A 26,434-nucleotide genomic window follows, 5' to 3' on the forward strand; every position below is an offset into this window, starting at 1 on the left:
GCTCTTTGCAGGAAGATGATAAGAGAGGATGGCGTGGACGTATTTGTGGAGTTGGATGTGGGTTCTGACTACAACGCCAATGACGAACAGATCCGCAGCGTGCTGTACAACGTGGTGAAGGAGGGAGCCATTGCTTCCTACATCACATCAGTCCAGGGCTTTCAGTTCAGACGGCTTGGGGAAGGTAAGACCTCAACAAGGAGGAACGCCATTTAACACAGACGTGAAGTGACTCTGTTACACTAGAGTTTGCTGTATGTTTACAGCAAATTAAGGTCCGCCCGAGCGGTAGGCAGTGTCCTTAACATTTCCCTCTGATTTCTAGTTCAACCTCTGCCTCCAGTGGAGCCTATAGCCGTGCCAGGTTTGTACTGTGCCATGCCCTCTGCATGGTGACTGAGCCGACTGTTCTGTAGAAGCTGTAGGATGACTGTAGTGCCTTTTTAGAAAGATACAGTCGAGCATATGATGTTGGAATTTTATGATGACCATGTACAAACAATGGTCATTGGGTTTGACGAATGTTTTGCATGGAATCACCGATGTAAAGTTGACTTCTGAGTGTCCCTAAAGTCCGGTAGCGCACAGTGAATAAGAAGGACCTTTGCATGGCATGAGTTTGATTACAAATGCTGCTGTTCACTGTAATCTAAATCACCTTTTTCATTCACGCAAATTCCACCAACTCGGTACACAGGCATGGCAGCTGATAGAGGATAATGGTAACTTTATCTTTAATGTATTTACTCAGAAGACAGGGTTACCATCTATCTGTCTGTCTCAGCTTATCTGACCGCCTGTCTATCCATCTATCTGCGTGTCTGTCAGTCTTGTCTTGTCTAGTCTCGTGTGTGTATAGCTTAGTCTGTCTAGCCTAGTTTGCGTGTCGGTCTAGTTGTCTGTCTATGCTGTCTGTCTAGTCTGTCCCGTCCATAGACCGTAAAATTAGTGGACGTAGCGTCCGCAGCGTCCTGCATTGGTTTTTGGACTGCCGTTTTGAAGCCTCGAGTTTGGCGCCATCTTGTTTTTTTGCAACCTGATGTGACGATCTTTGACGAGAGGGTGGAGCTGGGGAGGATGACACCGTCAAGCCAATGTTGTTTATGGTTTCATGGGAAAGTCGCCGATTTTCAACCCATCCATCCATCCATCCATCCATCCATCCATCCATCCATCCATCCATCCATCCATCCATCCTCATACCCATCCACCCATCCTCCCACCCATCCATCCATCCATCCATCCATCTCTTAATCCTTTTCAAATGTATAATATCCTTAAGTATCTGGAAGCACACCCCTAACGATAGTCTTTACAACATGCCTGAGGTCCACTCGCTGTAGTACTCTGATGGCTGAGAGGTCCAGTGTGCTGTTGTTTTTCACCTCCCTTTGTTTTATTTGTGCTGTGATGTGACATTAGTGTAGTGTATTGGCTTTATTTTAGCATTGGCTTGCATGTATTTGATCCTTCAACACTTGCCCCCCCCCCCATCTCTCTCAGTAACTCCTGGCATCAGACCCTGCATGCCAGATGAGCACAGGTGTGGTGATGGGACATGTATCCTGATGGAATACCTGTGTGACAACAGACCAGACTGCAGAGACATGAGTGATGAGACCAATTGTGGTGAGTGGCTTCAGCTTGGCTGGCCTGCAAGTTGTGACACGGTCGGCTATAGCTATAGCATGGAACACTGGCCGGACGTAAGACACACCCACTCACGCTAACAGCTCTAACCGCTTTGTACATCTGCTAAGTTTAATCAAAGATTTGTTTTAGACATAAAACAGACAGTCCCTCCGGTCTCCACCACCCCTACCACCACAACCCCCACCACCACCCCCATCAAGAAGCCCCCGCGGCCCCCCAGCCCACCTGGACCCTGCAGAGCGGATCAAGCCACATGCCAGAGCGGAGAGTGTATCCCTCGAGACTACATCTGTGACGGAGAGAGGGACTGCTCGGACGGAAGCGACGAGTTCAGATGTGGTAAGTACAGTCTTGTGTAAAGTACTTGAAAGCAATACTTGAGTAGAAGTATCTTACTAGAACATTACTTTGGTAGACGTTTAAGCCACCCTTTAGAATATTACTTGAATAAAAGTCTTAAAGTATCTGATATTTACTGTACTTAAGTATCAAAAGTAATTTTCTGATTTTAAATGTACTTAATTATTTGAAGTAAAAGTAAAAAAAAAAAGAACTTTGATTATGAACGTAATGGTGGCTTCCTTATAGTAAAGCACACTATTCTGAGTTTTCACACCTTCTTATACATCAAATTCAAAGTCTGACATCAACAAAGAGAAAAACAGAAACCCAATTAGAATTTTTTTAGAAGAAGAATCTTTCACTCCTACGTACGAAAAACATTTCTAGCAAGTATTAGATGCTTAGGGGAAATGTATCGGAGTTTACATTTTATTTATGAAATGTAGTGGAGTAAAAGTAAAATTTCCAATAATGTAAGTACAGTGACTAAGTATTTATACTGTTTTACATTACAACACAGGGTAAGTACCACAGCCATGTGTACGTGCACACTCTGAGGCAACAGCATACGCTCTAATTATCCTCAATCTTTGCACAGGTACTCCATCTCCCTGTGAACCCAATGAGTTCAAGTGTAAAAATGGCCGCTGTGCCCTTAAGCTCTGGCGCTGTGATGGAGACAACGACTGTGAGGATAACTCAGATGAAACAGACTGCCGTAAGTCTCCGTTTCATTTGTGAGTCATTAAAGGTCTGCCTTGAGGGGAATAGGTTCATGTTTTAGGAAACTTGCTTGATCTTGCTTCTTGCTGAGAGAAGATCAATCCTCTCATCTGCTACTCTGAACAAGTGATTCATACCATTTTGTCATACCTACAGCCACCAAGGGTCCTGACGACAGGTGTGCTCCTGAGCAGTTTGAATGCCTGACCGATCGCACTTGCATCCCAGCTAGTTACCAGTGTGACGACGAGCCAGACTGCCCTGACCGCTCGGATGAGTACGGCTGCAGTAAGTCTCACACCAACAGCTGTCTTACAGCTCTCTGCTCGAAATCTTTCTTTCTCCCTCATGCGCATGTCACTCTTCTTTCTTACTTTTTGCCCTCTCTCTCTCTCTCTCTCTCTCTCTCTCTCGCGCGCGCTTTTGTCCCAATTCGATTCTTTCACGATACATGGGTGCTGATTCGACTTGTATTGCCATTTTCATTTATTGCGATTCGATAGCATTGAGTATTGCGATTTTCTTTTCCTTCTTTAACAAAAAACAAATGTTGAATAATACACTTCTAGAGACAATATATCATTTGACATTCCTAAAAAGGAATAGTTTTCTAAGAAGAATGCACATCACATGTCCTTCTGACATTTATTTCATTTGTAAAGAAGAACATAACATGGATTTTCTGTTTTCGCTCTGTTTTGCTGTAAACGAATATGATGTAGTCACCGTCAGCGGTACTGTATAAACAGAAAATATTTAGGTGAATCATTGGTAAAAAAAAAAAAAAATAAAATAAAAAATATTGATTCTAGGGAAAAGAATCACGATACATATACGATTTTCGATTTCCCACCCCTACTCCCTATGCTTCTTTGACTCTCCTCTATAGTCACCCTCTGAGCTCCTTCGTACGCTATGACTAATTTGCTGTGAACCCAGCTCTTTTCACACGTGTTGACTGAGACACAGAGCTTTTTTTGTGAACCACCCATTCCTGAGAACTGAAAGGGAATTGGCCCTCCATAGCAGAGAATTATGTTTCCTCTGACTCTTCAGGCATTTATGAGCTTCACCGGTTCGCCAAATTCCAGTCATATTTTTTTTTGTACACGTGCATTTATTATGGGGTTAAAGCACTTCTCATCTTCTTGACGCTTTGCAGCCCCTCCCACTGTGACAAGCCCGCCGGAAGAGTCCATTCAGGCAGCGCGGGGGGCGACCGTGACGTTCAGCTGTCAGGCTGTGGGAGTGCCAACACCTATCATCACCTGGCGACTCAACTGGGGACACATTCCTCTCAGTGGCAGGTGGGTTTGATTAGAAATTCTCCTTCTGTACTGTAATTAAATTAAAACTAAAATAACTCATTTTGACATCATACTAGTACAGTTTATTAATGGTTTGAGGAAAATGCTGTCCACATGATTTTAAATATCTTTGGAACCGCTATGCTCTAAATGTTAAAAATTGATTTGTGTTGATGCTACTTTCCGCAAAGCATGTGTTGCACTGTTTGGGCAAGCTGTCTCAAACAACACATCTGCATTGTGCGAAAGCCAATCTCACCTAATAGATGTGCAGCAGACCATGAAAATTAGAAAATGACTATGAAAGAATTTGTCTTCTCCACACATTTCTCACATGGCATGATGACGGTCAAACAGCCCTTTTAGATCAGTGTTTATGTGCTGAGTCATAATTTTATTTCGACCTGTGATTCTAATTACTGAGATATTTGTGGTGTATTCCAAAAGTTGCTCTGTCAGAATATTCACTCAGGGCGTAGTCTGCTGTGTGTGTGGTTAGGCAATTACAGTTGAATGTTATGGATGTTTGTCTAACAATATTTCTGCAGACTGTTACAGCGAGAGTCAGAGACCAGAGGGTTGCTATTATGGTCTGCGCCGTAGTTGAAGTAAACTCTCGACTGAGTTTATTACTGTAAAAGCAATCGTTTGTGCTGTATTTCTGTTTTAAGATAAGTTTAGTTAAGATTCTTTCATTGTCATTGCATTTACACACAATGAGATTCAGGTGTACTACCTGAGACTGTGCTCAAAAATATACCGGTCAAACATCTCACATTCACACACATGCAACTCACCAGTAAAAAAACGTTTTGTGATTTGCACCGTTTGTAATAATGTGGTAAAAAATTTCCCAGGATCTCCATGACCAGCGAGAATGGCCGTGGCAGTCTGACCATCCGCGATGTGAAGGAGGCGGATCAGGGGGCGTACACCTGTGAGGCCATCAATGCTAAAGGCCTGGTGTTTGGGATCCCTGACGGAGTCCTTACACTGACATCCAGTCCAAATCCAGGTACTTACGCCATATTTTTGCTGTGGGTTCACCATCAGAAACACCACAGTTTTTACTATAACTTAATTCTAGTTACAATAAGAATATTAATCGACTTGTGTCTTTTTTTTTTTTTTTCTTCTTCTCTGTAGGCAACTGTCCTGATGGTCACTTCAGTGTGGAGGGCCGCTGTGTGTCCTGCTTCTGTGCCGGACTCTCCAAGAACTGCAAAGGAACCGGCCGCTACCGCAACCAGATCAGCCTGCGTTTCACTGAGGAGGAAGACTTCAAAGGCACTGAGACTATTCATGCTTTTAAAACTGACAGAGAGCTAACAGAACGAATACAGGCTGGAATCAGAGATGTGGACTTCAGACTTGGTGACTTGAACTCGAGTCGACTCAGGGCACCGTTTTGATGACTTGTGACTTGACTTGACAAAAAATAAATGACTTGGGACTCGACTTGCAAGTCAGTGACTCAAGACTTGACTTGAGGAATGATGACTTTGGATGACTTGCATGTATTCATAAGTTTGAATGTTAGCTGTTAAGTATAAAATATGATTACATAACGTTGTCACAGTTCTGTCTAACTGTCAAGTGTGGTACGCAGCGGCAGCAGTGCAAACTGTAAATCATGATTGGACGACTCAAGAAGCTCCCCGGTATGTGATTGTCATGTTTGGATTACTGGCTGTCAGTCAAACTCCTCGCTATGGCAACACGTAACACCAAAGACCCCTGATGAAGCCTCATTAGTCAGACCAGAACACCACAATGGCTGTGTCTGTGCCACGAGTAATCACTTCTTGATGATAAAAAAAGTGACTTGATTTGGGACTTGACTTGACATAACCCTGAAAAATAACTCAAGACTTATAGGGCCCTATCTTGTATCTCTGCTATTTTAAGACCGTCCAGTGCCTGTGTCGTTTAAATAGCAAATGCACCTGCGCCAATCTGTGCGCCCATGGGCGTGCCGGTCTTACAGGGAGATGTGTTCAGGTTAATTCTGGGCGTATTGCTATCTTGAGGCAGCGGAAAATGATCGCGCCATTGACCAACAAAAACCTGGTCTAAAGTCAATAGCGCAGCATTTCATTGTTATTTTAACAGCGCATTAGTAAAATGTGCCTAGACTCATGCACAGCGCGCACACTATGCTTGTTACACACACCAGGGACGTGCAGCAGCACACACACATGCAAAAGATTGGAAATAAAAATATTATGGTGCAAATCCACCATTATAATAACAATGCGCCAAGGTACAAACGTGCCTGGCTTTTAAAGGGAATGGGAGATGACGCTCTGATTGGTTTATTCCATGTTTACCCTAAAACACACCTATGAATTAATGAAGACACTAAGTACAACCCTTTTGAACCATGCGCCCGGCGCACGGACCCTTTTTTCCACCGTCAAACTAGCAAAAGTGGATCTGGACACGCCCTAAACGCACCTGCTCCAGCACTTCACGCCGTGCGCTTAGATCGTTAAAATAGGGCCCGTAGACTTGGAACTTGAGCAAAGATGACTTTGTCACAACACTGACTGAAATACCTTTTTAAAGGTTTGTGAAGTCCTAACATTTAGAGCTTGAAAGATGCTGAGTGAATCTGTTATTCTTACTTACAGGAGTGAATGTCAGCTACCCGGCCAGGCCAGGCACTCCTCCTCTCTCCTCCACTCAGCTCCTCATTAACCCAGAGATGGAAGAGTTGCAGCTCGTCGACCTGTCGCGCCGTTTCCTCAACCTCGACTCCTTCTGGACCCTGCCTCGCCAGTTCCTGGGCAACAAGGTAAAGAGTCAAATCATTTACAGAGGGCTGCACAATATATCGTTGTTGTTTTTGTTGTTTTTTTTATCGTCAACGCAACATCAACTGGTGCAATAAACACATCGCAAAAGGCTGCGACATATCGTGATTTTTTGTGTTAGTTGAAAGAAAATATCAGTAGAAAACTGCACTTTAAAATGTAACTGACATTCTTTTTTAGGGTTTCCTGTTATATGTTCAATTTGTTCAATAAAAGAATGTTAGAAATTATTTCCTTTTTGTTTGTTTTAAATTCAACAAGCAATTTGTTGTATTTTAGCAGAAGACTGAAAGCAGCAGAAATGCAGAACTGAGTGCACTTTAAAGGTCCCATGGCATGAAAATTTCACTTTATGAGTTTTTTTTAACATTAATATAAGTTCCCCCCTGCCTGCCTATGGTCCCCCAGTGGCTAGAAATGGTGATAGGTGTAAACCGAGCCCTGGGTATCCTGCTCTGCCTTTTGAGAAAATGAAAGCTCAGATTGGCCGATCTGGAATCTTCCATTTATGAGGTCATAAGGAGCAAGGTTACCTCCCCTTTCTCTGCTTTGCCCGACGCCCACAGCTGCCCAGAGAATTTGGCCCGCCCATGAGGAAATAGAGCTACAACCGTGGCCGCAAGCTGGTCAAGGCCACACCCCCACCCTCCACCTTGCCCCCTCTCGCCTCCTCAATAGCATTTAAAGCTACAGACACAGAAATGGCACATCCTAAGGAAAGCTCATTGTAGGACTGGCTCTAGTGGCTGTAATTCTGCACCAAGGCTGAATTTCAGGAAAGAGACTTCAGATACAGTATTAGGGGACCACTAAGGTCTATATAAAAGAGACTTCAGATACAGTATTAGGGGACCACTAAGGTCTATATAAAAGAGACTTCAGATACAGTATTAGGGGACTAATAAGGCCTATATAAAAGAGACTTCAGATACAGTATTAGGGGACTAATAAGGCCTATATAAAAGCATCCAAAGCATGTCATAGGAACTTTAATGTCGTTATTTATCACGATATTCAAACATTATTGCATATTTTTTCTCATATCGTGCAACCCTTTTATTACAGACTTTATTTCACTTAACTAATTATCACACTTGATCATAAAAATCATTGAATGTATTTTCAGATTGACTCCTATGGAGGATCCCTGAAGTTCAAGGTGCGGTACACATTGGCCCGCGGTCTGTCTGAGCCTGTGGAGAAGCCTGACGTGATGCTGGTTGGAAACGGACGCAGGCTGGTGTACCGCAGAGGCAACCCCACCCCTGCCCGAGTGGTCAACCAGAAGGAGATCAAGTTCAGTGAAGTAAGTCTTTGGTTAAGAAAGTGCAAATTCTGCACAATCCAGTGGTAAATGAGTGATGAGGACTTGCAGTTCTTTACAACAGAAATACAAAAATGTTGTTTGTTTGTCTACAAATTCAAAAAATTCGGAATACAATTACACAGTTGACACCCAAATATCATTTTGACCAACTCTGACTTGCGGTATAATGTAAAAATGAAAAGCTGAACTTCCCCTATCTGAAATAAATTTGAATTACATACATCCATCAGTAACCCCTCTTGTTATTGTTTCAGGATAGATGGCAGCACTCCAGTGGCCGCCCTGTGAGCCGGGAGGAGCTGATGATGACGCTGGCCAACCTGGACAGCATCAGCATCCGCACCATCTACGACAACCACATGGTCAGCGTGGGACTCGCCGGCATTGTCATGGAAACCACCGCTGTGGAGTTCAGCACTCTGGGTCACGCTAAGGATGTCGAAGAGTGCAGGTAAGAAAGAAAACCCTCAAGCACGAAACCGTGGGGTTAGGGGAGATGGGAGATCTTTACACGCCACCGGTCAGCGGTCTACAATCAAAGCAACCTGTTGGAACTAGTGTGTCCTGTGTGTGCATATTTAGAGTGAAAAAGTGCTGCACAATAACACAGTGGCATGTATATATGCAATGAAATGTTTTAGAAATACAATAATGTATTTTGAGGGACGGTTTGGGGGCCATTCCCCAAAATGTAGCATGCACGGTTCAATTCCATCCATAGACCTTTGTTACATTTCCCTCTCTCTTCTCTGTGTATTTATTTTTTTATCATATCACCACTGTAAACTATATTTGCTAGCTTTTTTATTTACAGCATGAGAAAAGGTTGCAATTTGTAGCGTTGTAATTTGACTCGTCATACTGTTGTGGAAACGGTTGGACCCGCTTGATGATCCTTATATTTATCGTTCCCAGATGTCCTCCTGGATATTCAGGCCTGTCCTGTGAGATGTGTTCCCCTGGTTTCGAACGTGTCCCTGGTGGCTCTTATCTTGGCACCTGTGCTGGTTGTAACTGTTATGGACACGCCAGCGCCTGCGATCCAATCAGCGGACACTGTCTGGTAATAGCGAACTCTCTTTTTTGGCTACAATGAAAGTCAGTCACTTAGGGTGAATTGGAGTTTGCTGATAGTCACTTCCTTACTGGAAAACATGGCAGAGTTTAGCTTGTTGATCAAAACAGATGTCTGTCTGCTTCAAGGAAATATTCACTTTCTTGCCAAGAGTTAGCTGAGAAGATCAATAGCATTCTTGAGTACGTACGCTAAATATGAAGCTGGAGCCAGCAGGCGATTAGCATAGCTTAGAATAAAGACAAGTAGAAACTCTCCAAAAATAAAAAAAGACATCAGCCTATTACTATACTAGCACCAGATTTTTTTTAAAGGCTAGCTGTTTCCCCCTGTTTCCAGTCCTTATGCTAAGCTAAGATAATGAACTCCTTGCTCTAGCTTCATTGTTGAAGTAGTCGTAGTCTCGCATTTCCAGACCTATCTCCACAGCGCTGCAGAGTAAGGTCTGGCTACACCACACATACATTCTGGGAAAGGAGAAAAAAAAACACTCTGAGTTGTTTGCATTTCTTTAAACCAATCACAATCGTCTTGGGCGGCGCTAAGCTCCGGACGCAGTGACGGTGGCTCTGCTAAATAGTCTCTGGAAGGAACTTGTTTTATTTGCACCTCGAAAAAAAACCCGCCGCATACAACATTAAATGAAGTCAGCTGTTCACACAATACAGTTACGTGAGCTATTAAAATTAGCTGGATACATGGTTAAACCTTATTTGCTCTACCCAGTGACCACCAACGTCCCAGTTAGAGTAAATGCCGTAAACATATTCTTTGTAAATCTTTACAACCGTTCTCCGAAAGAGCCAAGCAGGCCGGCCTTGTTGCACGATGCAAATTTTCTTCAAAACTCGCCATTTTCAGCGTGTAGCTGGCTAGCTCGAAGCTTGTTGTTGTTGTTTCCCCGAAGGGAACAGAGTTTGAGAACGTCAACACACAGAGAGAGGAAGGTTAGGGACATCCAGTGCGTGCCCCTCGCCTTCTGCTCATGTCAGGCAACGATTCTGGAAATGTACTTCCGTTGATCCCGACTGGAGTAGAAGAAAGCGAATAAGTGTATTTTCCAAAATGTCAAACTCTTCCTTTTCTTTTTTGAGTGGCATCCCTGCGAGAGAATGACCAGTGTGTTCTCCCTGCCACAGAGCTGCCAGCACAACACAGAGGGCCCGCAGTGTGATAAGTGTCGCCCGGGCTACTTTGGTGACCCGAGCAGAGGTCGCTCCGATGACTGCAAGCCCTGCCCCTGCCCGTACTATGAGACATCCCGCCGGTAAGGTCACAGACCCACCCAGGCCGCACACACACACACACACACACACACACACACACACACACACACACACGCACACAAACTACTGTACAAATAGGAGCAGACACATTCACACCCACAGACCAGACAAAGCATCAGTGGGAATATAACCTAACCCTGCAAATATGTGAGCGGGGATTTATTCATTCAACATGCCACTCATTAAAGCACTGCTGTCGATTTTAATCTATGGCTTCTTGTACTGGGCTTTGTAGCTTTTCTGACACCTGCTTCCTGGACGTCGACCAACAGCCAACGTGCGACGCCTGCAGGCCCGGCTACACAGGAAGACGCTGCGAAAAGTGAGGAAACCGACAGCATTACCTGTGTTATCAAGTTACAGTTTCAGTAGTTTGGATGTGGTTTATAAGACCATGATATCACTCTTTAATGACTGGTAGTAGTATCAAAAATGTAATAATAAAACCTACCCTAGAAAAAACCTAGAATATGGTTTTGACGAATGAAGATTGATGGGAACAAGCAGAAGGAGCTATAACAAATGGGTCAATCGTTTTGTTTCATTTCAGGTGTGCTCCTGGTTACCAGGGTAACCCCCTTCTGCCTAATGGAAAATGTGCTCCTAACCGTGAGTACATGTTCAACACATTGCACCAACATTTTTGAAATTCTCATTTCAAGGCATGAAATGGACAGAAGCTGTAGTCAAGCCATATGACCACACAGGGGTCTTTTTAATGATTACCATGGGGTTTCTCTCCCCCCCCCTCCCCTCCTGGTGTTACAGTAGGCAGTAGAATGTGATCATGGCTCAGGTATGCAGAGTGGCTGGAACACTCCCAGGTGCACTTTCCACCCCATACAGTATGTCATCGTCTTTCCATTGCTCTCTCCCTGCAGAAAGCTCCAAGTGTGATAACAGAGGAACTGTCAGCTCCAGCAGCAGACCATGCAGCTGCAAGGTATGTATGCAGTATGGCAAACTGGGAAAATAGTTTTAAGATGAGATAAGGCCTTTCTTGTTGCTCCTGCTCTTCTCTATCAGGATTATATTACAGGGTACCCATGGGGTCTTAAAAGTATTTAAAAAAAAAAAAAGTCATTAAATAAAATATTCTAAAAATAGAGCCTTAAAAGTATTGAGTTTCATTTACAAAGTATTAAAGTTTGTTTACAAAGGTCATCAATCTTTTGTTGTCCTTTTCGTAGGATTTAATAAATATTTTGTGTAGATAACTTTGTTTTGTATTTTTAGTTTTTTATAGCATAAGATTCAGGTAATTATGATTTTTCTCGGGCTTAAAATCCACACTGATTGTCCAATAAATGGCCGTGAAGTCGGCATTACATTTCCACCAAGGTGGTATTAAACATGTCTTAAAAAGTCTTACATTTAACTATAATAATCCTGGGGGTACCCTGTATTACTATGGTATTACTACCATTTATCCTGAAATCTGTTATATAATAGGGGCTGACGTGTCGCGCTGTTTTGTTTTTTCCTCTGTCATCTTTTATGAAAGAAATAAGCTTGACAGGCAGATGGATTACATATGGGCTGGTCGCGTGTGTGTGTGTGTGTGTGTGTGTGTGTGTGTGTGTGTGTGTGTGTGTGTGTGTGTGTGTGTGTGTGTGTGTGTGTGTGTGTGTGTGTGTGTGTGTGTGTGTGTGTGTGTGTGTGTGTGTGTGTGTGTGTGTGTGTGTGTTTGTTTCAGAACAACGTGGCAGGCGCTGTGTGTGACGAGTGTAAGGCCGGGTTCTTCCATCTATCAGAGACCAACCCTGAGGGCTGTCTACGTTGTTTCTGCATGGGCGTCACCAAACAGTGTGCCAGCTCCACTTGGACTAGAGATCAGGTAGGTTGCCAAGCTCCGAATGGCAAAGGGAGGGGTGAATATCTTTGGTATCGAGGTTTGACTGAGTGTTTGTGCAGTGGTGCTGTATCAGCAAATCCTTTCGGAGGTTACATGGCGAGATGCAGTGTGCAAACAGTCACTGAGCGCATGTAAATCTCAGTTCACAGCTCATTTCGACAACCTGTTTGTGTCTCCTTTAGGTGCGAGGAGGGGTGAACGGGCAGCTCTTCTCCCTCTCCAACAGTGCCAACACTAAAACTATCTCGGAAGGCATCTCCCAGCGGGGCTCGTCTGAAGTTGTCTATCGCTCATTCTCCAGTGTCCCCAAAGACATCTACTACTGGGTCCTGCCTGAGAGCTTCAGAGGAGATAAGGTGAGATATATATATATATATATATATATATATATATATATATATATATATATAAACAAACTGGTTAAACACAATTAAAACCAAGCAAATAAAGCGTGTCTTAAGGCGCATCTAAATAAAACATCCACAGACTCAGCCTGGCTGCATTTCTCTGCCCTTTCTGTCCCACTCAGTCATGCCTCAACATGTTAAAAGGCTGCACTTATCCACACAGCGAGACTCCTTTGAACCTTTGGCTTGAATTCACAGGCAGGCCAAACATGGGTGTCTTGTGACTCCCCCCACAGTCCCATTAGGAGTGAAATACCTTTCCACCATTCCGTTACGTTGAGATGAGCTTCTCTTTTTTTTTTTTTCCGCCATGTTGCGACCAGGTGACTGCCTATGGCGGGGAGCTTCGCTACACGGTGCGCTTCGAACCGTTCCAGCGCTCGATGGTGATCGACGGTCAGCCGGACGTGGTTCTCCAGGGCAACGGCATCTTCCTGGAGCACTACTCTCAGACCAAGCCTCTCCCGCGTGCCCCACAAACTGTCACCGTGGTCTTCAGGGAGGTGGGTTTCGTCATTGAGCAGTAAAGGGTGGTGGTGGTGCAGTGGATATGACACATGCCTTTGGTGTGGGAGATCTGGGTTCGATTCCCGCTGTGATACATCAACCAATGTGTCCCTGAGCAAGACACTTAACCCCTAGTTGCTCCAGAGGCGTGCAACCTCTGATATACTGTATAGAAATTGTAAGTCACTTTGGATAAAAGTGTCTGAATGTAATGTAAAAACTCTGCTTTTTGCTAACGTCTGTGGCTAACTTTGTTTGTTATTTTTCTATGTTTTGCTTCAGTTTGTGTGTGTGTATGTGTGTGTGTGTGCATGTGCGTGTGTGTTCTGTATATTTTAAAGTGCTGTATAGATCTGGTTCTCTGTATAACTGCACAGTAAGTTGTGTCGCTTTTGTACAAAGCGCATTGTGCTACATTGATTTGTATGAAATGTTCTACAGAAAGAAAGTTTGATTGATTGATTGTTAGCAGGAGTATTCTTTAGCTAAATCTGAATTCTCACTCAGTGTTAGTAGAGTAACTTTCCTCTTTTCTCCATTCTTTGTCCGGCCGGTTGACAGTCTGGATGGCGCCGCGCTGATGGGCAGCCGTGTACTCGTGAGCACCTGCTGATGGCCCTGGCTGACGTTACCGTCTTCATGATCAGGGCCACCTACGCAGACAACATGGTAGAAACCAGGTATGGGGGGGGGGCTTCCTTTGTCACTGCACAGCTCATTCACACACCTCCAAAATGAATCCAAGCAAAGTTTATTGTTAATTATGTGTTTTTTTGTGTTAAATAGTATCTCAGACATCAAGATGGACGTGGCTGTTCCTCACTCCACTGGTAATGAACGTGCCCTGGAGGTGGAAGAGTGCGCCTGTCCTCAGGGATACAGAGGACCCTCCTGCCAGGTACACATGCAGATTTCAGAGAAGCATTTTAGTTGAATTTAACAAAAAAGGATTATTTTTTGGGGGGCTTTCATCCGCATCTTACGGCAGATGGAGTCATGGAGATGGCTTATTTGTCGTATCACTTTATTTTATTTATCACATATTAGTCTGGCATTGCCAGACTTATCTCTGCAGCGCTGAGGAGGAAGGTCTGGCTACACCACACATACATTCAGGGGACAAAAATGCTCTGGGTTGTTTGCATTTCTTTAAAACAATCACAATCGGACACAGCAGCGGTGGATCTGCTAAATGGTCTCTGGAAGGAACTTGTTTTGGTGGAACATTTGCACCCCACAAAAGAACACGCCACGTACATTATTAAATGAAGTTAACTGTTCACACAATACAGTAATGTGAGCTATTTAGATTAGCTGATACATGGTTAAACCTAATTTGCTCTTACCAGTTTATCAACATATGTACTTCGTCCACAGCAATCCCACCAATCTGTCCCAAAACGTCCCAGTTAGAGAGGAAATGCCAGTAAATATATTCTTTGTAAATCTTTACTCTCATTCCCCGAAAGAACCAAGCAGGCCTGCCTTGTGGCACGATCCAAATATTTTTTTCAAAACTCGCCATTTTCAGCATGTAGCTTGCTAGCTCGAAGTTTGTTGTCGTCTCCCGTAGCGAAGGGGTTTTGAGAACGGCCACAAACGGAGAGCGGAAGGTGTGGGAGGTCAGGCAATTATCCTTGAAATGTACTTCCGTTGATCCAGACTATATCACAATTGACCATCTCTATTACATCTGAGCAAAAATGTGCTGATGAAGACTCTGAGATTTGGTCAAAAGCTAGTGAATGGACTTCGAGTTGAGAATTTGAACTGCTGTTTCCAAGTTCAAGAATGAACTTTGGTGCTAGTTAGTTAGTTTAATTGAGTTTGAAAAAAAAGGAATGAAAAAAAACAAAACACAGATATGCCTAAGCTTGTTAATAATAGCACAGTAAACCCTTTACATTACAGTCATTCATGATAATTGCAGTCTGTCTCCCTGCTGTAGTGGAACGAAGGCGTGTTTCTCTTTGTCATCGCTTTTCTCTCACCTGAGGTGTTTTTCCGTGTTGGTTGCAGGAGTGTGATGAAGGGTACACTCGGACCAGCTCGGGCCTCTACCTGGGCACTTGCGAGAGGTGTGACTGCAACGGTCACGCCAGCGGCTGTGACGCAGAGACCGGCAGGTGTCTGGTAGGTTTCATGCTACGCTTTTTCTCCTCTCTCAACTCTTCGGCCAGCATCAGCAGCTTTGATCTGTGCAGTGGAACGCACTAATGGTTTCTTGGCAAATCCCAACGTGTGGAAACACACCATCACTCGTAATGTGCTGTGTATTCAACTGTTCCATGGATCTCACCCTTTCTTTATTTCTGTGTGTCCCGACCAAAAGCAATGTCTCCATAACACCGCCGGGCCAAGGTGTGAGCTCTGTCAGACTGGATTCTATGGAAACCCGGTAACAGGTGGTGCTCAGGCCTGCCAGCCCTGCCCCTGTCCTGGAACCGCTTCCAGCAACCAGTGAGTTCATGTCTTAAAGTTTTTTGTTCTTGTGTCAGTTTTATTCAGTCAGCATAGATTAGTTAATGATTCTGTTTAATGCTGAATTTGGCAAAGTAAACAGTGTGCAATAGAGACAGAGCGCATCGCGTCATACTGAAAGCCACGCCCACCGGAGGGGAAAACAACTCTTCGTTGACTTCAACTGCGTGAAGGTGCCTCATCATCAGTTCTGTCTGCTAGCAAGCAACAGAAAAAATGCCTAAAAGCTGCTGAGCGACGCATTACCAGCAATGTAAAGAAACCCATAGCTAACCGAAAAAAACAAGCTTTTACGAAGACATGAGTGGATGCACATGTGAGGAATCAGCAGGAAGAATGGGAAGACGCTAAGCTAATGTTATGCCCAGCGTTACGTGTGCAGAAAACATTTTGTTACCAAGTCAAATATCCAATTGTCAGTTTAAGGCTAACATAACGTTAGCTTAGTGTCAGGATCCCACAGTCTCCCCTTTCTCCCTTCTGATTCCTTATAAAAACTTAAAGGAACACGCCGACTTATTGGGAATTTAGCTTATTCACCGTAACCCCCAGAGTAAGACAAGTCCATACATACCCTTCTCATCTCCGTGCGTGCTGTAACGCTGTCTGACGGCTCCAGCATTAGCTTAGCCTAGCACAGATCCTGCAGGTAACTGGTTCCAACTAGCCTACTGCTCCGAATTGTGACAAAAGTGACAAAATAACGCCAACATGTTCCTGTTTACACGTTGTGATTTGTAGAGTCACAGCGTGTACAAAAAACAACTTAACATGAGACACAGCCGTCTTCTATCCCTAAACAAACCGGGAACTATATTCTCAGACAGGCTTGCTGCGAGCATATCACTCCGCCCAAGCACTATATTCTTCCGCCTGAGAATATAGTTCCCGGTTTGTTTACGGTTAGAAGATGGCTGTGTCTCATGTTACGTTGTTTTTTGTACACTCTGTGACTCTACAAATCACAACATGTAAATAGGAACATGTTGGTGTTATTTTGTCACTTATTGGGAGCAGTAGGATTACTGGAACCATTCACCTGCATGTTCTGCTGGCCTGATGCCGCTGGAGCTGTCAGACAGCGTTACAGCACGCACGGAGATGAGAAGGGTATGTATCGACTTATTTACTCTCTGAAGAATTACAACAATCATAAATTCCAAGGGCGGTTCCCTTTAAGTTATGGGTTTGCTTTACTTTGTTGGTAGTGTATATCCCCACACAGGAGCTTTCAGGCATTTTTCTGCTGTTTGCTATAGCAGATAGAACTGACGAGGAGGCACCTTCACGCAATACAAGTCAATGGAGAGCAGCGAGCGGTTTTCCCCTCCGGTGGGGGGCGGGACTTAAATGCGCTCTGTGTCTATGCAGGGGCTGAAACCACTCAAGTGTGCCACAATAAAACAGAGCTCACACTGTATATGAAATAACATGATTACTGCCAGAAGGAGCATCCTCACGGTATGCGTGGCCCTCTGTTGGCACAGATTCTCTTCGACCTGTTATCTGGAGTCTGACGGTCAGCCGACCTGTGACAACTGTCCCCCTGGATACACTGGCCGACGCTGTGAAAGGTACTCCCCCTCCCCTTCTCCTTCTGCCTTTTCTTTTTCCTCTCACGTTCTTCTGGACAGTGTTTTGGGTTACTGGGCGGGCCGGCAGCAATGTTAGCAGGGGCTGGCAGTGGCACCCAGTGGTTTCATTCAAGAAAAGGGACATAAGCATGTCTGTGGTTCGCATCTCTCTGGTTTTTTCCAGGCAGTTGTGATTGAGTGGTGTCAGTCTGGGGATGGGCGACACAAATCGGTGCCACCCATTCAGAGGTTTTGTACTGTGTGCTGTTTTTCTAGAACTGCTGGTGGTTATTGTTTTTTGGGGATGTATTGATGCTAAATGTAAGGTAATTTCTGCTGTGGTAGAATAATATATCTTTGTTATAGGATAAAGGGCCATTACTCAGAGATTATTGCTCGTGGAAAAGAAAATAGCCAACAAAAGAAATGAAAGTGCTTTATGTCCTTAGGAAACCTTTAGTTTAGTTGGCTTTAGATCTTACTTTTGCTTTCTTCTGTCCTTTGCTTTACCTCCCGAAGCCTTCTCAGAGGTTGCTATCTGCTTCAGCTTTGCTGGTAGTGAAATTTTAAGGTGTTGGCTCACGTGATTTCTGTCTCTGCACAGACCAAATATATTTTCTGTGTTTCTACGACATAAATGTAGATGTGGCATTTATGAGGACTCCTGTCTGGCTAAATCAATCTTTGCCACTCCGAGGGCAAAGATGACGAGGTGACTTGGGTGGAAGACGCAACTTATAAATCATTTATCATTTGAAAGTCTCTGCCTGCATCATACCTGATTCTGCTGTTTTGACATTAAGAGAAGAGAAGCCGTCTGCAGACAGTTGCGGTGGCCCCTTCCTGGAGAAGCACATAGAGGGCCTCCTACCTGTGGGATGTGGAGCCGAAGCAGTATTCAATTTCAGCTGGGAGAAAGAGATAGATTCATATGGCAGTGGAGACGATGATGAAGACCAATGGCCTATCACCATAGGAACAACTGTCATCCCTACTAGTACTTTATTGTCTGCTGCAGCTCACCATAGCACTACTCATTCAACTACAGCAACTGGGGTGGCCATTGTCTCAGTCAACCCCAACAGATCAGCAGCCAGGCTCCCACCCCGCTTCACACCCAGCTCAGAGAGCAGACACTCCAGCTTCCAGCACCTGCTCCGGATCCACCTGAACACCTTTAACCAGCGCCTGAGCATGCTGGAAAGCAACACGCTCGACATGAAGGAGAGCATTCACAGTGTGGATGACCAGCAGAGTCATCTCAGCTCCCAGCTGACAGATCTCATGGCTATGCAGTCAGCTGGAGAGAAGAACAAGAAGATCAGCGAGCTGGAGAAGAGCTACACCGATATGGACGCCCGTCTGACGAGACTGGAGGGCAGGCTGGAGATCCTGATCGATGGCTTCACTGCCCTGGCTCAGGAGATGAACAGAATGAACCGCGCTAGACACGTCTCCCGTTCGCCCAAAGAAAAGAGGGTTCTGCCTTCACTGGCTACAGTCCTCGCACTTCCGTTGTACTCAACACCTCAGCCTCCAGTCAGAGTTATACCCACAAAAATGCCATTCGCCCGTAAAGCCACAGTGCCCAAAAGCATACCTACCCCAGGCCTCCCGGCAAACAAACCCACTTCTGCTTCTCAGAGAGAGAGTAAACTCAAATCAGCCGCTACCACTAAACCAGTAAAGAACACAGTCACAAGGACATCCAAAAGTCAAGTCTCAACATCGTCAAAGATTAAGTTGAGGACTACCCTCAGTAAACCTATGACTTCCTCAAAATCTGCATCTAAAACAGTGAGTCCTAAAACAAAAAGGCCTGGAGGTAGGAGGTCCGCTGTGACAGTTTCACAGCTAAGCCAAACAAAACCAAAGCAAGTTAAAAAAGCAATTACTAAATTTCAACTGGAGCCACCAGCTTACAAACCAAGGCCTGACCAGGCCAATAAGAAGGAGTTATTACCTATTCAAAACAATGGACGTAACAAGGCGTTTAGATCCGATGCGCCAGTTCCAAAGAAGGTTCAGGAGGGTGCCAAGTCTTCGGAAGGCAATTCAAAAAAATTGTCCCACAACTCTAACCAAAATGAGAAAAACATGGAGAGCAACTCAAATAAGTTGGTCGCTAACAATACAAAGAAGAATTCTGCGAAGAACGCTGTCTCTATCACCAAACCTACCAAGGCTACTACTGCGAAAAAGTCTAACACAACAGTGAAAAGGACGACTCCTGCTAAAATCAAGACTACTGTTGCGAGGAAGAGGTCTACCACAACAGTGAAAAGGAAATTAGCTCCCCCTAAAACCAAGGCTACTACTGCCAAGAAAGTAACTAAAAAAAAACAACAGAAGAAAAATAAGACAAACACTCATTCTAGTGTTTTCGACCTACTGCAGCTCTTACAAGGACATCACAAGTCTGCAAAGCAGTCAAAGAATCACGACGGTTCTCTTCATGTTGTCTTGGGAAGGCTGGCCATTCCCATCAAAATTATTCCTGATGACTAGGGAATAATGTGTTGTATTTCATTTTTTTTTTATTAGTTTCCATTGTTTATAACCTTAGGCTCTGATACTGATATTTATGTCTGTTAGCAACCAAGTCAATGGAACTTAATGAAGGGATTGATTTTATGACAGTTATTTTAGAGGGACTTTCCAGATATTTAATGTGATCCTGATGTAGTGTTATATTTTACTAATGGCTTTTAAAGAGCCCCTATTATACTCATTTTCAGCATCATATTTGTACTCTTGGGGTCTACTAGAATAGGTTTACATGCTTTGATGTTAAAAAAAAACATATTATGTTTCTCATACTGCCCATTGCTACAGCACCTCTGCCTGAAACACTCTGTCTGAGCTCTTGGCCCGCCTTCCCAAAAAGCTAAGTCTTCTCTGATTGGTCAGCTGGCCCACTCTGTTGTGATTGGTCAAACAAATTCAAACAAGCCTCTCTGTGGGCTGTGCTTGCTCAGGCAGCACTTATGGCCAGCACATATGAAAAACTAGGCTGGCATTCTCAATCAGTGACATCACTGATTGATAGGGATGGGCATCGTTTGGATTTTAACGATTCTGATTCCAATTCCGATTCTTCCTTTCGATTCCAGTTCTTATCGATTCTCGATTCCGATTCTTTGAGGGGTGGAGTTGAAACAGGTCACATGCTTATTTCACAAATACGAGGAAAGTCTTTTTTTGATTCAATGGTGGTTTGCAGTTTTATAAGGCTTTTTCAATGGCCGCTTCAGAAACCAAAACTTGCACATATTGAATTTGGAACCCATGATCAGATTTGAAACCAAATCCTCCAAACGATTCCTATTCCTATGGAATCGTAATTTTTGAAACGATGCCAAACCCTACTGATTGAGGAATTTCAAACAGGAATGCGGGCGAGGCGTTTCAGGCAGTTGAGGAAAAAGTGCTGTCTGTAGGAGAGAAACCTCAATTTGGAGTGAAATGTGTTTTTTTTTTTTGGTGTACTTGATACATCTATTACATACACGAAAACTATATAACTCACTCATAGACGGGAAATATCCAAAAAAGCTTAATAGGGGCTCTTTAAGGTGTATTTTATTACTATCAATACTATTGCACAAATTCCTCCTATGAAGAGATAGCTTAGCATTAGTACCTCTCATGTGTATACATTTTTCCATTGTGTTATGGCCAGACTACCTCAGGTTTTATAAGTATCAACCCCAACCCTTTGTTAGATCATGTTGAAAACCTCGTGCCCATCATTCTTGTTTCCTGCATTCACATGGGTATGGTATTCATTTATTAGTGTTTCCAATTATATGTGTTGGTGTCCTGGAAAAGCCTTACGCATCCATGTCACCCTGTGATTTTAGGACTTGTCGTTCTGTACTTAATGTTTTTAATCAAAGAGCCCCATTCTACATTTTGGATATTTTTATTTTTTTTCAATTGTCTTAAGAAGATTAGTTAAAATGTTAAAGCTATAGTGCATAGTTTCTGTTGCCCCCATGAGGAATTGTAAGTTATAATATAATTATAAAAATAACAGAGAAATATCCCTTGTTCCAAGACAAAAGCACATCATTTAGGTCATGTAAATGAAATGGCAATGGTTCCTACTCCTAATATGTTACAATACCCAATACTAACCTGTTCTAGAGCAGTAAGGCGACATCTGTGTCCGAACTCAGTCCTTTTTCTTTCTTTTAGTGCTCTCCAATTTGGAAAAACCACCCCAGTGGTTATCTGTGTTCACTTCCCGTCACTTTCTTTTTTGGATTTTGGTCCTTCTGCTGAACTTGTAGGTCTTTTCTTAGCAGCACAATCACTGACTGAAATATTTCGTGGGCACTTCTTCGGGTTTTCAGCCATGCCTTCACCTGTTGCAGCCAAGGGGGTAAGCCTCTCTCCACAACACGTACCTCTTATGGCGCCATTATGATGCTACGTAGCCCTCACCCGCCGTTAGCATTCGTTTGACTACCATTCATTTTGACGTCACTTTGACAGCGAATCATTTTACATCTGAAGCGTTTAAAGACTTTATTTGTCCATTGTTTATTTCTAAAGAAACACGACAATGTATAAAAGGCTCCATTACCTTGTATCTCACGTTATGGCTCCGTAGCAGACGTTTTTGTAAAACTAGGCCAACGATTATGTCAAAACCGCTCTACTTACTGTTGCATAGTAGAAGAATTACCGTACAGTACAGGAGAAGCTCGCAGGCAGTTTCGACTTACATTAGCTGTTCAAGTTTAATTACTTATGTTAACTAGCATTTTAGTTAGCAATAATTAGCCTGTGCCTATGTTATCTCCTTACATATACCTACGCTCTCCGTCTCTGCAAGATTGGGAATGATTGAGATTTCTCTTGGCACAGCTACCAGAAGACTTGCAACTTTCAGACAGGTTGCTCACGTCACATCTGCGTCTTCAAGCTCAGTTGGAGGCTGCGCAGTAACGCTCAGCCATCACCGGAAAAGTCCTTCTAATTCACTTCTCTGGTCTCCGTTGAAATCTATGGGATCACTTGGTCCATTCATTTAACGGTCTATGGTTGCAGTAGTCCTCCTTAGCAGAATAAAGAACCAATACATTACAAACATGACTAACAATCTAACATCCTGCTGGTGGCCGTACATGCTGCAATAATAATGATATGTTCATAGAGCTTTAACAATGAGGCCCTTCAGACTGATGTATTGCCATCAGACTTTTATGGTCCCCAGAGGATGGATTCTAATGCTTTTGGTGATTCCCTGGCTTTTTCCTTCGCCAACACCACCAGCAGGTCAAAATGTATTTTGTCCAAATCTTAGGTTTGGAAAACCAACGACTGAATATAATTTACTTTTTTTATATTTTCTGTGTACCTGTTGATATTTGTGTCCAATGGTGGCACTAGCAGAAAGGATGGATGCACCTGCAAACAATAGGATTCATCTTCTGGGACCATGAATATCTGTAGTCAATTTAATGGCAGTCTGACCAGTAGACTAATAGTCTAGACTAGTAGCATTGGATACTGACCACCCAATATTTCCACTAGCGGGACCAAGGTTTGATCTATCACTAAACTGTTGTAGCCTATCATCAGCATGTAGAGAAATGTAACGAAGGCTTAGACACCATTTTTAAGAAGATAATTTTATAATTCATTACATAATTTGGGGGAGAAATTAAAGTTCAACTTGTTTGTGAAATTGTTTATTTTAATTTTATTGTGATGTGAGACCACACTGTTTCTCATGTTGTGTTTATCATAAGCTGTATGTCCATTTTAAACAGACTTTAACGTTAGTTTAAGCCTTTTAGTTATGAACATTTTTAGAATTTTTCCATGACCATATCTATTTAGATATTTTCTATTACCCAATGTAATGAGATATATCCTTGTATTTAAATCTATAAAACAACACTGACTGCAAGGACTGAGTTAACCACATCTTAGAAACTGTTATACGTCTCAGGAGTTAGTTTGAATAGGGTTTCCCAAAGCAAGTTCATAGCATGGAAGTCCTTTTGTTGGCTGTTGACCGGCGGACCTGCCAGAGGACAGGTGAGGTAAGACTGCACCGGTCTGTGGTTGGATAAGCCTTTTTGCTCTGGTGGCCGTGGCGTTGTTTGGGTTGTTGGCTTGAAGACGTATTGCTTTGCTATGTCACAGTGTCAGAAATAACTTTCCTCGTAAGCAGCTTACTGTATCATTTTCTTCTACGGCTCTTTAAAACGATCTGTACTCACCTCTACTTTGTTCTGATATCAGTTCTGTAGTTGTGAAGCTTTTATTTTAAAGTGCTCATATTATGCTCATTTTCAGGTTCATAAACGTATCTAGAGGTTGTACCAGAATACGTTTATGTGGTTTAAATTTCAAAAAACACTATATTTTTGTTGCACTGCACATTGCTGCAGCTCCTCTTTTCACCCTGTGTGTTGAGCTCTCTGTTTTAGCTACAGAGTGAGGCATCACACTTCTGTTCCATCTTTGTTGGGAGTCGCACATGCGCAGTAGCTAGGTAAGCACTGCTAGCTAGAAATTTGCAGAGTATGAGGGCGTGCCACGCTAGCAGCTAGGCGAGCATTATAACATGCGTTACAAAGTGACGCACATTTGTCACGGAAGTAACGGCTGGACTACAATAGAGCTGTTTGGAGCAGTTTGTGAACAGTGTTTTCTCTGGAAGATGGGGTGGACTTTGGGCTTTTTCACTTTGTAAACCTATAATGTGCACAAAAGTGTATATATAACACGATGTATAGAGAACACAATGAAGGAAAGGGGAAAAGCCAAGAAGCATAATATGAGCACTTGGACTATTTTTTTAATCTGGTGATATTTCTCTGTTGATGTATCTGTTCCTGTGCAAAGGTGTTGCTCAGTTTCGGCTGCATCACACTCATATGAGAGATGGAATCAACATCTGAGGCATGTTGAATGTTTTAGCAGTGGCTGTGCTTTATCCATCTCCAAGCAAATATTGCACATGATCTGTATTCTTGTATTTAGTGCAAAAGCTGGGTGTGAATATAAGACATATGCTTAGTGCAGATATGAGAACTTACAGATGGAATAACAGAATAGTTTTTATGTACCATGTATGAATGAGTCAGTCCTTTGTTTGTGGTTGAGGTCTACCTAGGGTCAAGGCGACTCCCCAAAGGACATGATTTACCAGATATATCACCTCTTGCAGACTTCCCAGCTTCCTGCCTCATTGTTCTTTGGGTTTAAACTTGTATCCTCCTAGACTGGAAATATTTGCTCAAATACTTTGTCCTTTTTATTTTCAGATGTGCGGAAGGATACACTGGCAACCCACTGCTTGGACAGAGATGTAGTGTTGGCAACAATGAAGTCAATGGTACATACTGTGTTTTGATTCTGGAACATGATGGATATTATGGGCCATCTTCTGGCTTGATCTTTTTCTTAACACAAGTTGCAAAGATTCCCTTCATATCATTAATCTGGAATTTACAAAGTATCTTCATATGGAGAGCTGGTACACACTGTAACTATCTGGTCTACTGCCCTGTTACAGGTAACTGCTATAACTGTGACCAAAGAGGAAGTGAAGGCTGTAATGGTGGTGTGTGCCGCTGCAAGGTGATCAAACACACCAACTGTCTGGTTGTTATCTTTTGTATCCTGGTTCCCACTTCCAAGGCAGACTAGGAATGGACCGATTGCCTAGTGTCTCATTTCCTTGATAATGTGTTGCAGATGAACGTTGAAGGCCCATCTTGCTCCAGCTGCAAGTCTGGAACCTTCCATCTCAGCCCGGAAAACAAAGATGGCTGCCTGTCCTGTTTCTGTATGGGCGTCACTCAGCAGTGCTCCAGCTCTAACCACTACAGAGACCTGGTGAGGCCTTTAAGTGCTACATAACGCAATGACACGGCAACAGTGCAATGGTTCATACCTCTGAACAACCAAACCCATTGTTAAGTTTGCACTGGAGAAAGCAACTATGCTGCAGAAAAGATCATTTCAGCAAGTGCGCTACATGTTTATTTCAGAGCTAAAGTTTTGCGGAGTCTAAATTCAGGGAAGTCTAAATTTGCTCTCATCACACCATCCTTCGAGTGGTTCCGAACCAGTGAGGTCACATCCATCAGTGATGTTGGCCAGAAATTGACTGCTAACTCGCCACACAGGCAATTATTTCTGCACTCTATATCTACCCTCTCCTGAATAACTGCAAGGATAAATTTTGACTTCATGTCTCTCAGATTTTCCCCAGGGCAAAAGGGTGAGAAACGTGAAGTCTGTAAAGGTCACTTTCAGACTTCACATTTAGAGTAAGCCTTACGTAGGCACATTTGAAAGACTGCTTGATGGGTTGGGAAGCAAAACACTTAAAGGGGAACTATGCTGATTTTCAAAATTCAAACATGCTATTCCTATGGTCTAAGACAGTCGGTCAGACTGACTGCTAGTTTGGGTGGTGTCATTTTCTTTAGTCTGATGCCCAACAGATAAATTGGATCTCTAACCCAATGTTAGTGACTGGGTTGATATGTATAAACATCAAACATGCATTTTAGATGAATGAGATGAGTTTATAAAAGTTGTGTTGATGAGACTCACTTCTCTGGTTAGAGTAGCTAAAGTACTATTTTTAAAATGTATTTTTTTACTGTATCTCATTGTATGTATGTGCTCTTGCAGGTGTCCTCAGTCTTTTCTCCAGGAAACTTCCAGGGCTTTGCTCTGGTGAACCGTCAACGCACCAACCGCATCGTCACTGGTTTCACTGTGGAGGTTTCCACTGAAGGCACTCAGCTGTCCTACACCAACTTTGACTACCTGGGACAGGAGCCTCATTACTGGCAGCTTCCAGAGGTCTACCAGGGAGACAAGGTCAGTATCAAAGACCACATGCCGCGGCTAAATCACTGGAAGTAGCCCAAGCAAGACCATGGACCCCTTAATGCTGCACATAAGGGGCTGAGCAGCACTCATCCGAAACTTGTAGACCACTCTTATTCTGTTGACGTCTTCATTTTTCTGCTTCATTTTATTCAAACCTGAGCCAATCTTTCTTTCCTAGCAGATTGCTTTTTCAGTCTGTTTTTGCTT

General features: G+C 43.3%; 1 protein-coding gene across 13 annotated transcripts in view; it reads left to right on the forward strand.

The window, feature by feature from the left end:
• Positions 1-26,434, forward strand: part of hspg2 (heparan sulfate proteoglycan 2) — a 125,139-nt gene that overhangs the window by 50,452 nt on the left and 48,253 nt on the right. For 10 of the 13 annotated variants that reach the window (XM_039799814.1, XM_039799820.1, XM_039799821.1 and 7 more), the window contains 29 exons: positions 12-184; positions 326-364; positions 1,504-1,629; positions 1,783-1,992; positions 2,594-2,713; positions 2,875-3,006; positions 3,881-4,025; positions 4,883-5,040; positions 5,172-5,312; positions 6,659-6,822; positions 7,968-8,147; positions 8,423-8,619; positions 9,084-9,231; positions 10,383-10,510; positions 10,765-10,851; positions 11,080-11,138; positions 11,411-11,472; positions 12,226-12,366; positions 12,567-12,740; positions 13,115-13,294; positions 13,860-13,978; positions 14,085-14,196; positions 15,318-15,431; positions 15,631-15,758; positions 17,267-17,353; positions 24,643-24,713; positions 24,894-24,958; positions 25,076-25,216; positions 26,024-26,215. In XM_039799814.1, the coding sequence (XP_039655748.1) occupies positions 12-184; positions 326-364; positions 1,504-1,629; positions 1,783-1,992; positions 2,594-2,713; positions 2,875-3,006; positions 3,881-4,025; positions 4,883-5,040; positions 5,172-5,312; positions 6,659-6,822; positions 7,968-8,147; positions 8,423-8,619; positions 9,084-9,231; positions 10,383-10,510; positions 10,765-10,851; positions 11,080-11,138; positions 11,411-11,472; positions 12,226-12,366; positions 12,567-12,740; positions 13,115-13,294; positions 13,860-13,978; positions 14,085-14,196; positions 15,318-15,431; positions 15,631-15,758; positions 17,267-17,353; positions 24,643-24,713; positions 24,894-24,958; positions 25,076-25,216; positions 26,024-26,215 (3,793 nt within the window). The remainder of the gene's footprint in view (positions 1-11; positions 185-325; positions 365-1,503; positions 1,630-1,782; positions 1,993-2,593; positions 2,714-2,874; positions 3,007-3,880; positions 4,026-4,882; positions 5,041-5,171; positions 5,313-6,658; positions 6,823-7,967; positions 8,148-8,422; positions 8,620-9,083; positions 9,232-10,382; positions 10,511-10,764; positions 10,852-11,079; positions 11,139-11,410; positions 11,473-12,225; positions 12,367-12,566; positions 12,741-13,114; positions 13,295-13,859; positions 13,979-14,084; positions 14,197-15,317; positions 15,432-15,630; positions 15,759-17,266; positions 17,354-24,642; positions 24,714-24,893; positions 24,959-25,075; positions 25,217-26,023; positions 26,216-26,434) is intronic. The other 3 variants (XM_039799818.1, XM_039799825.1, XM_039799826.1) reach the window with 2 other exon arrangements.

The sequence above is a fragment of the Perca fluviatilis genome, chromosome 5, assembly GCF_010015445.1.
Source record: "Perca fluviatilis chromosome 5, GENO_Pfluv_1.0, whole genome shotgun sequence".
Classification (NCBI taxonomy): Eukaryota; Metazoa; Chordata; class Actinopteri; order Perciformes; family Percidae; genus Perca; species Perca fluviatilis.